This window comes from Amborella trichopoda, chromosome 1 (assembly GCF_054954075.1).
Source record: "Amborella trichopoda isolate Santa Cruz 75 chromosome 1, AtrichopodaSantaCruz75HAP2 v2.0, whole genome shotgun sequence".
Lineage (NCBI taxonomy): Eukaryota > Viridiplantae > Streptophyta > Magnoliopsida > Amborellales > Amborellaceae > Amborella > Amborella trichopoda.
The window spans coordinates 38477324-38490667 of NC_142336.1; the positions used below are offsets into that span (position 1 = coordinate 38477324).

Here is a 13344-nt window from a genome sequence, read left to right on the forward strand (position 1 = left end):
GTTTAGATCTTTTGTTGCATCTGGTAGAGGATACACTCGTAACTTTTGGTCCCACTGTGGCTAATATTCCTTTTTCATGTGTTATTATTGGTGAATTTTTATTTGTGAAAGTGGTGACAATTAATCGAAATTTGGGGAATGTAGGTACCTTTTGGGCTTTTTGTATCCAATATCTCGGTTAATCAGCTACTCCGTTTTTGAGAAGGTTCGATAATGTGCATAGCACTGCCTTTTAAATAGTTTTAAGTTTGCTATTTCTTTTGTTTGACTAACATTTAGCTTCTTTTTGAAATTTCACTTTATTTGGTTATTTCTTTTCTCTAGGAGCACAGGATTAAGGAAGGCCTGTACATGATGGGTCTTAAAGATGAGATATTCTATCTCTCATGGTTCATAACATACACTATACAGGTATTGCATGGCATAGTCTGCCTTTATGTGGTCTGTATTAGTTTTTCCTTATTATGCTTTGGATCAGTGTTACTAGGATTGGATTGGACACCGAATGTAAAGGGGTGTGGTCTATTAAAACCGGTCCGACCACCGATCGAACCAGTTTGATCGGATTTTAAAAATGTTGGGACAAACATCAATAATAGCTACAATATTAGAAAAAAAACACCCACTCTGTTTGGATGGTTAAAGTAGTCAAAACCCGTTAGCTGAATCGGCCAAAATTGGTCAAACACCAATTTGTTTGGTTTTTTACCAAACCTTATTCCAAACTAGACTGGCCAAGGCATTGGTTGACAATTTGACCAGTTGGACTGCTTGTCCGGTCTGGTCTTGGTAGCTATGCTTTGAATACCATGACAAATACGTTTGATTATCTTAATGGTTATAGCAATCTTTTCCATTAATTTGAGCTTTATGATTCTCCTAAGTTGTCTTCATTTGTTTTCGGGTGTTTTTCTAGTAACGAAAAACAAAGTTTGTGGGGGTTCGAAAAAAGAATGATGTTGCACTTGGGGGGTGTTATAATGTGAACTATTAAATAATATAACTACTATATAAAAAATAATTTTTACCTGTTTAGCAGATTGGGTTGTGGATTACCTAGTTGTAATTTTAAAATAGCTCTGTTTGAAGTGTAATGAAACTTAGTTAACAATAAAAAACATAAATAATACTTTGTATGATTTGTGGTTCCTTTGAGAGTTTATCATTTTATAGTTTAATAACTGTTCTCATAGATGTATCTATTATAGGCCCACTATATTGCATTTGTCAGGTTGAGTATTTGACATACCTACAGGGAGGTGCTTCACGTAGTGGATATTGCACATTTCTCATATAGAGCGCACTCTAAAATCCACCAAAACTTTTGGTAAGTGGCGAGAGAGAGAGAGAGAGAGAGAGAGAGAGAGAGAGAGAGAGCGAGAGAGAGAGAGAGAGAGAGAGCGAGAGAGAGAGAGAGAGAGAGAGAGAGAGATATGAGTTCAATAGACCTCACACACCTCTCAAATCTCTTTTTATACTAATGGAATATGAAGAATGACAATACTACCATAAAAATTGGAAATAGCACATATTAGGTCATAGTAACATAAATGAAAGAGAAATACCAATAAAAGAACTTTTAACAACTCTCCTCATGATGGAGCATAAATGCAGCCCATGCCTAGCTTGGAACATTATTTTTTGTTACAGAATAACAACCAAGGGCTTTGGTGAAGATGTCTGCCAGTGCTGGCTGATCCTAGATTTCACAGATTTTGGAGCAGATGCCTTCTTGCTAGTAACCTTCTCCGGAATAAGTGATAGTCTACCTCAATATGCTTAGTTCTCTCATGAAACATTGGATTGCTGGCTATATAGGTTGTCGCTTTATTATCACAATACATCTTCATAGGCTTAAAAGTAATGAACCCCATCTCTTGCATCAGTGTATTTCACTCGTAGTGTGTGCCATTACTTTATATCTTACCACGACCTTTTGTTTTTTTCTTCTCCATGTTACCTTATTTTACACCAATAGATGTACAATAACCTATGGCAGACTACTTGTCTGATGGAGAACCTGCACAGTCATTAGTGTATTCACCCAGATCAATTCTCTTGTAGTGTGTGCCATTACTTTATATCTTACCATGGCCTTTTGTTTCTTTCTTTTTAATGTTATCATGTTTTCACCAATAAATGTACCATAACCTATGGTAGACAGCTTGTCAAATGGAGAACCTGCAGGACTAGCATCAGAGTAACTCTCAATGGTCAAATAATTATTTGGCTTCTAAATCAAACCTCTACTGGAAGCTCCCTTCAGATAACTCAAAATTCTCTGAATGACATCCTAGTGAGGAATTCTAGAACAGTGCATAAACCATAGTTGTTGGAATGCCTTGTGATTCTGAATCATTAAAGGAATTGGAATCGCAGAATCGTGGGTGTTGATGATTCCTATAGTCAGAATCGTTGATGCATATTAGAATCGTGATCTAGTAAAATAGGAATCATGTTTCCTATCTTGTTGAATTGGTATCCCATCAATTTGGAATCAAGATCCCTACCTTTTAGGAATCATGCATCAATCCACTATGGACCATGCCAGAAGTTAAGCGAGAAAAATTAAACGTTTTATATTATTTATATTCTTTCTGGAGTTGCACATCAATCCACTCTGATCAATGCTATCCAGAATCGCAACCGATAAAATAGGAATCATGATTTCTATGTTGTTGGAATCGTTGTCCCATCAAATTTGGAATCGAGATCCCTGCCATTCAGAAATTAAGCATCAATGCACTTGGGATCATACGAGAACTTTTAAGCGAGAAAAATTTAGGTTTTAAATTATTTATAAGCTTGAATTCTGGACTCCATATATTAAGTATTATTATCGAGAGTTTTGAATTCTGGACTCCATAATCGTATCGTTGTTTTTGATAGCCCTCCCTTCGGTGTATAGAGTGTCCTTTAACATTGCTCTCCGCAACTAATAAAAACGAGGTCGAGCTCCCTTAGGTATCTACTTGAATGGTGTTCCTCCAAGTTTTATGTGTTTCTCATGCTTCATTGAAGGACAAAATAAGGAACTTACATCTTTTAACTAGAGAATAGTCTTTGGGATGTGGATCTCTAGCCTGTAGAGAAACGTTCGCTTCGAAGTTTTATAGAAAAGCCTTTCTATGTCGAGGTCTATTGAAAGTGAGAAACCAAACCAATGTGTTGTTTGTGTTTTTCATGCATTTTTTTTTTGATGAAGTTAACTGTGTTTTTCATGCATCTTTTGATAATGAAAGAAAGATATGCATCTTCACTTGAAAATGAGTTTCTGTGGTGTGGACCTCGAGTTCCTAGAGAACCATGTGCTTCAACACTTCATTGAAAAACCTTTCAAAATCGTGATCTATCAGAAGTAAGAAACAATTCTAATTTTGTAGGAGGGTGATGAACTGATTAAGTACTTATCTTTGATGCCACCAGGCTCAAGATGAAAGTTGAAGATTCGGGTTGACACTTATTTGGAAAAGACATTACCATCATAAGGGTTGACACTTATTTGGAAAAGACATTACTATCATAATTTGCTAATAAATTGATAAATCTCAAATTTTGCATTTGAACCTTGATTCTGTGTTATTAGAACTTCAACCCCATGTTGTTGGATCGTTGTTCGATGCATCTGTGGAACCCGAGGTTTGACATTGTGGATCTCGCTTTCAAGAAATATTGATTCGCTATTCCTAAAAGTTGGGATCAAGGTCTCGTATATGTTGAATCCCTGTCTTGTGCACCTATGAATCACAAATTCTTGTGAGATGGAATCTAGATTCCCAACTTCTAGGAATCAGGATTAAAAAAAAAATTTGGAACAAGATTTGAGAAATTTGGAATTGTGATTCTTATCTTCCAAGTATTGCGATTCATCCAGGGAAACATGGAATTGCGACCTCAGTGTGAGTGTATGGAAACCAATACTCTTGACTTGAATCACAAGATAGACAAAATTAAAAGGTGAACTAGGTGACAGGGCAAGTCAATACCGGTTAAAATTTGTTTTACTCTTTTATACGTATTGCCATTCGGATCACTTACAAGTGTCCAAAATACAATTTGACTTGATGAAATAGGCAAGACCTCTCACTTGCATTCCATTAAAAGAAAACGACATTCATCATGTAAAATTGAAAATTACATAAGAAAGCAATGGAAGCAACAAGAGCACGAAATATGAAACAACACGTACCTTGCCTCAAGTTACCCCCAAGGATTTCGTACACAGCAAGAGGCTGCGCGAGAGGTTGCGCGAGAGGCTGCGCGAGAGGCTACGCGAGAGGCTGCGTGAGAAGATCTGCGAGAGCCTCTGCACGAGAGGATCTGTGAGAGGCTACGCGAGAGGCTGCGTGAGAGGATCTGCGAGAGGCTCTGCACGAGAGGATCTGTGAGAGGCTATGCGAGAGGCTGCTAGGTGCTGGTGGCTGAGCGAGAGGCTGCGCGAGAGGCTGAGCGGCTGGCACGAGAGGCTGAGCGAGAGGCTGGCGCGAGAGGCTGAGCGAGAGGCTGGCGCGAGAGGCTGAGCGAGAGGCTGCGAAGGCTGACCTTGAGCGAGAGGCTGATCTGCTGCGAGCGAAAGGATCTGCGAAGTGAACCTGGCTCCCCTGTGTGCGAGATCCTCTGCGAGAACCCCTTTCATTCTGCGCCACCAGAGTGTCTCCACCGATCTGCGATGCTTTGATGGCTTCCCCACCCCTTTCTGGTATGCCTCTCCCTTTGGAGAGAAAACCTCCTGATATTCAAGCGCTTCTTTCTCGTCTTTGCAAAAGTAGTAATGCTCTTTGTTTTGGTGGTGCTGAGCCCCTTAAGGATAGAACCTTTTCTACAAGCATTTCTGATGGTGGCTGTCATCTCAGTGTTGGGGACGGATCTTGCCATGATCCTTTTATTTTTGATCAAAGATTCATCATCAGATATGGATCTGGGTCTTTAGTCTCTGATGTCCTAGCTTCGAAGCCAGATCCCCGTGCTACTTATCGTGTGATTTCTGGGTCTTATTTTGGAGAGATGCCTGCGAAGGATAACAATTCAAAGGAGTACAATGGTGCTGGCTTCGTGTGGTAGCTAATGATAGTAATGTGAAAGTTAATGTTATGGGTCACAATCTTCCTACAGAAGATGATGGTGAAGCTGTCCATTTTGGGGAAGGATTGGGTGTTCGTAATTCTGCCCCTTGTGATGATCCTCTTCAAGATGTCCTTGAAAATCCTCGTATGGGTCCTTCCCCGGGATCTACTGCTGTTGTTCTTGATGGGGTCATCAGGAGTCCTGTAAGGGAGGCCTCTCCTCTCTTGATGGGTGTTTCCAGCATAGGCCAGGAGGTGGCTGCTACTCCTTGGAAAACAATTTTGGCTAGTAAGAACGACCTAGGATCGTCCTCGGGTCTTCATGGTGAAGGTGTCGTACAGGAGGAATTTCCATCGCTGGTTCCAAAGAACAAGAATGATAATTTAGCTAACAGCTGTTGGTGCTCGGGTAGGTCTTCAAACCTGTTATTTGGTGCCAAAGGTGTCCAAAATGGAGTGTTTTACTTTGAGGAGAGGGATACTTCCCCTACTGAAATTATTAATGGTAAAAAAATTGTCAAAATTGACAAGAAGGTGATGGACTCATGTCGGAGCCTCTGGGAAAACTGTTTATTGGGATATTTCTTGAGCCGCCGACCTGATTGGAACTATATGAAAGAGATGTTGACGAAGATGTGGAGGCTTGAGCGGGATGTTGAAGTATTCTCCGCTGATGGGGGCTTCTTGATTTTTCGTTTCCATTCTAGTAAGGAAATGGAAGTTGCACGCTCGGGGGACCTTAACTTATCAGCAAAAAATGTTTGGTGCTTCAAGAATGGGATCCTTCAATACAACCCTCTAGGCATACTCGCCATTATGTGCTAGTCTGGATGAAATTGCCAAGGTTACCATTGGTTTATTGGGAACCAGAAATTCTTTTTTGTATTGCCTCCAGTGTTGGAAAACCGATCTTCATGGACAAACTGACAAAACTTAGATCAAGGGCTGAGCCAAAGGTATGTGTTGCATTGGATCTAGATACCATTTGTTCGACTAAAGTTTGGCTGGATTTTTTTGGGAAGGAGTATAGTCAAGTGATAGTCTATTAGTTCATACCCTCGATTTGTTCCACATGTCAGGGGCAGGCCACAAGCTCGAATTATGTCGAGCCAGCTTAAGTGCAAAGGCTTCCATCAGGGCCAGTGCAATAATTGTTCCCAATGGTGATACTTCTGTTAAATTACCCTCATGGGAAGAAGGTTGGAAGGTAGTCAAAGGGAGACAACAGTTAGTTTACAAACAGAAGGGGAAGGAAAGCACTGTGGCTACTTCAACCCTTCCATTTTTGTCAGAGAGAATGATACTGTTGTCTCTCTTGGTAACAACATAGTGGATCCGAAGGATATCATTTCTCATGCTTTTGCAATTCTAGCCAATGTCCATGAGGATAACGAGGGGTCTCTTATTGAGCAGGCAGTTAGCTCTTCTGAGCAAAATTCAGTTGACATTTGCATTATGTTGGGCGATTCGGATACGCAACAGGAGTATGAGATGACAACTATGACTCGTGCCGTTAATACTGGTGGTGTGTGAGAAGAGGTCGCGGCTCTATCGCCATTGATTGGAACGACACCTGTTGAGGATGGCGACTCATCACTATTGTCTCTGGACCAATAGGCCTTTAAGAAGATATGTGAGCACGGTCCCAAGCAGGTTAACGTCATTGCTGTCGTCTCGAATGATGGGGAGGAGTATGATGTAGACGGCCTGCTGGATCACTTACTTATTAAGGATCTGAAAACACCTGCGTATATGATTGGGCCACAAGGGGGCACGCAGGAGGATGGCATGGGGAATTTTGTTGGTGGTCATAACCCCATTTTCATAGCCGATAAGGTGGATGTTTCTAATTAACGGGTGCAGGATCATGCAAATAGTGAGAAGCTTCCTCAAGCTCGAACTAGGTCGCAATTAAAAGCTTATTTGGTAGCTTCTGGTGACAAGAGGGTTCATTCTTCATCAGGTACAGGTAATACAAAAGGACTTACTCCAACTTCTATTGGTGACAAGATGGGGTTACCCCATAAGGCTCAGTGTGCTCATACAGCTCCTGAAAGTAAGGGTTCACTTACCGAACATTCAGACCTTTGATTTTATTTATGTCTATTGCTGCTTGGAATGTTCGGGGCCTTCAGGGCCGGGGCAGAATATCGGATATTGGGTTTTAACAGGTCAACATAATCTTGGTCTTATTTTCTTATTGGAAACTAACTTCCAGTGGAGCTAAGCCATATTTGGTCTAAAAAGTTGGGTTTCTATAATCACTTTATTGCTAATGAGATTGAGGGGAGATCTAGAATTTTAGTCCTTTGGAAGCCTCAATTTACTCAATCAAACTGATTGATGTAAATGATCAAATGATTACTAGAGTGTATGCCTCCAATTGTGTATCCCAAAGGGCCTTGCTATGGGATCATATGAGGACCTTAGGAGCAACTATTGCTCTTCCCGGGCTGGTACTGGGGGATTTTAATACGCTATTGGGTCCCTAGGAATCAGTGGGGGGGAGCAGTTCTCTACCATCAAACTCAGGCGATTTTGCGTAAGTAATGATGGATTGTGCTCTTGCTGATCTTGGTTTAGTCAGAGGATGGTTCTCCTGGTCTAATAACCAGTTGAGCAGAAGATGCATTCGAAGAATGTTGGACCGAGCTTTAGCTACTACTGATTGGATTCTGGCCTTCCCTGACTCCAAAGTCCAGTTACTCCCTAAAGTTACCTCAGATCACTGTCCCTTACTCGTTTCTACTTCTGATTTAGGTCCAGTTGGGCCCAAACCTTTTAAGTACTTTTCTATGTGGGAGCAGCATCAAGGTTTTTTAGATGTTATCTGTAATTCGTGGTCGGCCAAGTGGGGGTTACTCTCATGTACCGTTTTGTGGCTAAACTTAAAGAGGTTCAAGGCTGACTTACGGTTATGGAATAAGGAGGTGTTTGGCTTTGTTGGTGAATCCATTGCTATACTTCGACGGCAACTATCATCTTTGCATGATTGTCTACACATGGATCCTTCTAATGAGACTCTCTTGTCTCAGGAAAAGGAGTATACTCAAAAATTGCAAACTCTTCTGGCCAATGAAAAAGGATTATGGAGGCAAAAATCAAGACAAAACTGGTTAAAAGAGGGGGACTCCAATACCAAATATTTTCACTTATCGACCGTGGTAAGAAGGAGGTCCGATAGAATTATCTCTTTGAAAGATCATAATGGAAATCTCTTGTCTTCTGAGGATGATATTGAAAATCATATGATTGGTTATTTCATAGACTTACTGGCTCAGGAGGCTCAAGAAAGCAATGGTGACCTTCACATGGTTGATCAGGCCTTGTCGCCTTTCCATCTCAATTCTTCTCAGAAGGACAAATTAGTGGACGCAGTATCTTTTGAAGAAATTAAAGCATGTATATGGGATACGAAAAATGAAAGTGCTCCAAGACCAGATGGCTTTTCAGTGGACCAGATGGTTCTCCTAAAGGTTTTTTTAAAGGTAAGCGAGGTTTGAGGCAAGGGGATCCTTTATCTCCTTATCTTTTTTTTTGCTTATCATGGATCTTTTTTGCCGTCAACTTGACTATGCCTTTTTATGAGGCATGGTTCATAGGGCGTTCCCTTCAAGGTGTGGCTATGGGGTCTCGCATCTCTTTTATGCTGATGATGTGCTTATTTTCTTTGAGGCTTCCATCTCTACTGTCACAGCTATGCGTGTACTTATTCAAAAGTTTGAGAGGAGTAATGGTCAGATTTTGAACTCTTCTAATAGCAAGGTATTTTTCTTTGGGGCACCACGTGGAGGACGGCGGAGAATTGTGAGGGAGTTAGCGCTTGTTGAAGGGTTTCTTCCGGTCCGCTATTTGGGCCTACCATTATTTCGTGGACATCTGAAGCACAGTCATTGCCATAATCTGGTGTGTATGGTGTTTGGTAAGATCGGGTCTTGGCAGCCTTTATGCCTCTCATTTGCCGGTCGACTTCAGCTGCTTAAGTTTGTTCTAGGGGCTTCATTGGTTTTTTGGCTATTATCCTTCATTCTTCTGAAGAAAACATGAAGTATGATAGTGAGACTTCGAAGAAACTTCTTATGGGCCGGTGAAGTAGAAAAAAAAGGTGTTCATTTGATAAAATGGAAAACAGTGTGCCTCCTTATGGCTGAAGGAGGTCTTGGGATAAGGGATATGGCGGATTTCAATACCGCAGGTATGATGAAGTTAGCATGGAGGATTTTGGAGATTTTACTTGGCTTATTTTATTTGAGAGGCAATGTGCTGTGGAATATAGGTAATGGTCAATTGGTGAATTTTTGGATGGGACCATGGTTAGCAGATCAGCCTCTTATCCACGAAGCTAACATTCAGGAATCTTTGGGGGCTGCAGTAGGAAGGAGGGTTTCACATTTTATCAGAGAAGCTTCTCAAGCTTGGGTTGTGTCGCATCCCACATCTGATTCTTTTAGGAATATATGGAGAGAGGTTGAGAATTATACTCTCCCTCTACAGCCCAAGAAGGACTCACTGGTTTGGATTCATTCTGCTGATGGATCTTTTTCTATTAAAAGGGCAAGGGATTTTATTAGGCATCATGGTTCTTCACAGTCTATTTTCCGTGCACTTTGGTCCTCCAAATGCCACCCAAGGCGAAGTGGTTTTCATGTCTGGCCTTGCATAATCGATTACCCACTTCATTCTTACTATAGCAGCGAGGCATGCAATTGGACTCTTTATGTCCCTTTTGTAGTAACCATGATGGCAATCTTTTTCGTCTGTTATTTCAATGTGCCTTTGTGTAGGATGTATGGAGATCACTCGCTTGGAGATGTGGAAAAAGGTTTGTCCTTGGTACCTCTATCCCTGATCTACTCAGGTGGTAGTTACTCTTCAGATTTAAATCACATGGACTTCGTAATATTTGGTCGTCCATGTTTTTTACTGCTATTTGGTTTCTATAGGAAGAGCGCAACAAAAGAGTTTTTGAGTTAAGACCCATCAGAAGGAAGCTTATTGTTAAAAGGATTACCATGCATGTTCAGGCACTAGTAGAAGTTAAGAAATGGTCTTTTCATTTATCAGAAAAGGCAATCATTGGTAACCTTCGGATAACTTGGCAGCAATAGAGAGCTGCGACCTTTACCTCGGTAGCATGGTCTTTTCCTGAGACTCACAATTACAAACTAAATATTGATGGTGCTTCCTTGAGAAATCCAGGCTTAGTAGGTGGTGGTGGAGTTATCAGGAATAGTGCGGGTGGTTTTATTGCTGCTTTTGCAAAGCACTTTGGTCTTGCTTCCAATAACCATGCATAATTCTTCGCATTTGAGAAAGGAGTTCAATTGATTATTCAAAGTAATTGCTTTCCAATTTTAGATTGAAAGTGACTTAGCTTTGCTTGTGAATGTCATTCAGAATCGATGCAATGCTCCATGGAGGCTAAAGACGATTGTTGACAATTGTTGCACCAGACTGTTTTCTCATTGATGGTCCATCACACATGTCTTTTGTGAGGATAACATGGTTGTTGATGCCCTTGCTAAGAGGGCTGCTGTTGGCCCCGGTGCTACTGTGCGACGCCACCAAATTATTTTTCTTCTCTTTTATTACATGATCTAGCGCAAGTGCCCTTTCATGGGGTTGTACCTTAATTGTTTTCCTCTAGTTTTTTATTAATGAAAAATGGGTAGGGGGCCTTCTCCCCCACTGACTTACCCAAAAAAAAAAATTGGGTCTTCTCCATCGATGGCGCAAAGAATCTTGGTTCCAGAAAAAAACTCACAATTAGGGAAGCTTAAGAAAAACTCTTAGAGAGCATCACGTGAGATTTCCTTGACCAGGGCTTAACACATGAGCATGGGGCAAGGACCTAGGGCTAGGGCTTCTGTGGCTTGGGCATGCCATCCATAGGGTTAACCCTTTACTAAACCCTAATTTGGATGAGAGAAGAGAGAGAACGCTTGAGTGGGCACGCCACCTTTGGTTGCCTAGAGAGAGAGATAGAAAGATAAGAAAATAGAACACCATAACTACTATATATAGACAAGAGGCTAAGGTTTCTAGGATTAGGGTTTTGCCATCATCATGGGATTTAATCTTGACCTTTGATCTTGGAGACCTATGGGGTGAAGAGATCTCAACCATTCATTCCTTAAATCATCCATCATTGATTAAAAGAATGATGTGGAACCTTATCCCTCAGTTTTTGTAACTCCATCCCATCAAATATTTTGTGCAAAGAAAGTAATCAATCAATTAAAATTAATTTCTTACACATTCCTATTTTGAAATCAACCACAATCAATTTCTTACACCATCCTATTTTGAAACCAATCACAGTTAATTTCTTACACCTTCGTATTTTTAAATCAATCAAAATCTCTTCACAAAAAGGTTTCCTAAAATATCAAGTCAACATATGGCATAATTGTCGTTTTTCAGTTTAGGAAAGTATTGAGGAAGTGGGTGCCATGTGGGCTTCAGACCCCCACAATATGGTGGGCCCAATGAACGCAATGGGCCCCCAATACCTTAAACATAATTTTCAGAAAATAAAATAAATTTTCTAAAGCCTCGAAGTATTTTATTTTTCTTTTTGATTAAAATAAATCCAAAAATTGATTTTTCGGTATTTAAAAATCATATTTCAATAAAATAAATACTTAGAGAGGTCTAAAAATTCATTTTAATTATCCGAAAAATAATTAAAACATATTAAAACATATATAAGAAAGTTTGATGGAATTGGTTCCTTAGAGTTAGGATTACGACAAAAACACTGAGGACTCCATCCTCTCTAGAGATCACATCTCACTGCACCTTCTCTAACCGACCCAAACGTTCCCATGACCCACAGCTTATCGTAGGGGTTCATAATGAGACCATCAAAGTATGCCAACAAGTGTAGAAGATACGATCCTAGATCATGGATTACAGGTCCCTCCCTAAGGATAAGTCCATAGCCCATTTCAGCAGTATGCTTTATGGGTCATTCCAACACAATCTAATGTTGTAGGGAGTCATCTCTTCCGCCCATATACACGTCACACACCCTTATCCAAAGGGTTGCTTCCGGGACGACTATCTGTAATGATGAGGATTTAGGCCCTTGTCCTCTCAAGCCGTCCATCGCACACAGAAGTCAAACCAATGTCCCCTGGCTAACTGTCCTGGGCAGATTTTCGACCTCATCTAGGGATAATCCCACATCTACCCTTATCGATTGTGCTTACACGATGCCCAGGACTATGGGTTTTGGAATTCACATTGAGTCTTAGCCAGTCAAAACTCATGTGAGTTTAAGGCGTTATCAATACCCTGCAGTCCAAGCTGGACCATACTCCCATAGGAGTCAATAATTGATTAAATATTTTCAGTAGATGCTCTCATAAGGCCTTTAAATGGCCACAAAACCCCAATATCTCCTACTTAGCCTTTGAAGGCCTTACAGTCTCTCTTCCTCATTTTCTCTCATCTCCATCCCATGTACATGTTTGGTAAACACATTCACCACTAACCCCTTAGTTAAAGGGTCCGCAATCATTGTCTCTATGGGGAGATACGAAATCTCTATCTCTCCAAGTTGGACCTTATTCCGAATGTAATAGTATGCCGGTTTGATATGCTTGGACTTCTTTTGGAAACGTGGCTCTTTAGATACACATATTGCCAGTTGGTTGTCACAAAGATTCTCACACAAGGGCATCTCACAGGCTCAAACATTAGCTAATTGAGAAACTTCATTATCCATGCAGCATCCTTGACTGCTTGACAACACGCCATGTATTTGGATTCCATAGTAGATATTGCCACCACATCTTGTTTCTTGGACATCTACGAAACTGCCTCACCGGCCAGCATGAAGATATACTCAAATGTGGACTTGGCGTCATCAGGGTCTCCTTGATAGTTTGCATTTGAGTACCCTTGACTATGTCCATCCCCACTCCATATGTGAGTGCATAATCCGCAGTACCTCTCAAATATCTGAGTACTCTCTTAACTGTCTTCCAATGTTCCAATCTAGGATTGCATTGGAAGCGGCTAACCACATTCATGGGAAATGATAGGACAGGTCTGGTTCTTGACATTTCTTACATGAGTGACCCTACTGCACTGCGATAGGGGACTCTTTCCATGGCTTTCTTTTTATACTCTTTCGTCGGCACATTTTCAGGCTTAATTTGGTCCTTTTATCTATAGGGGTAGATATGGGCTTACATTTGTCCATCTCAAACCTTTCCAACACCCTTTTGTAATAGGTGGCCTGGGAAAGTTGAATGGTCCGCTTTTGTCTATT

General features: G+C 40.8%; 1 protein-coding gene across 13 annotated transcripts in view; it reads left to right on the top strand.

Annotated features, from left to right (window-relative positions):
• Positions 1-13344, top strand: part of ABCA1 (ATP-binding cassette A1) — a 169728-nt gene that overhangs the window by 40805 nt on the left and 115579 nt on the right. For all 13 annotated transcript variants that reach the window (XR_016053861.1, XR_016053870.1, XR_016053869.1 and 10 more), the window contains 2 exons: positions 145-205; positions 325-411. Coding sequence is in view for 4 of the 13 variants with exons in the window: in XM_020671012.2 (XP_020526671.2) it covers positions 145-205; positions 325-411 (148 nt within the window). In the remaining 9 variants the exon portion in view is untranslated. The remainder of the gene's footprint in view (positions 1-144; positions 206-324; positions 412-13344) is intronic.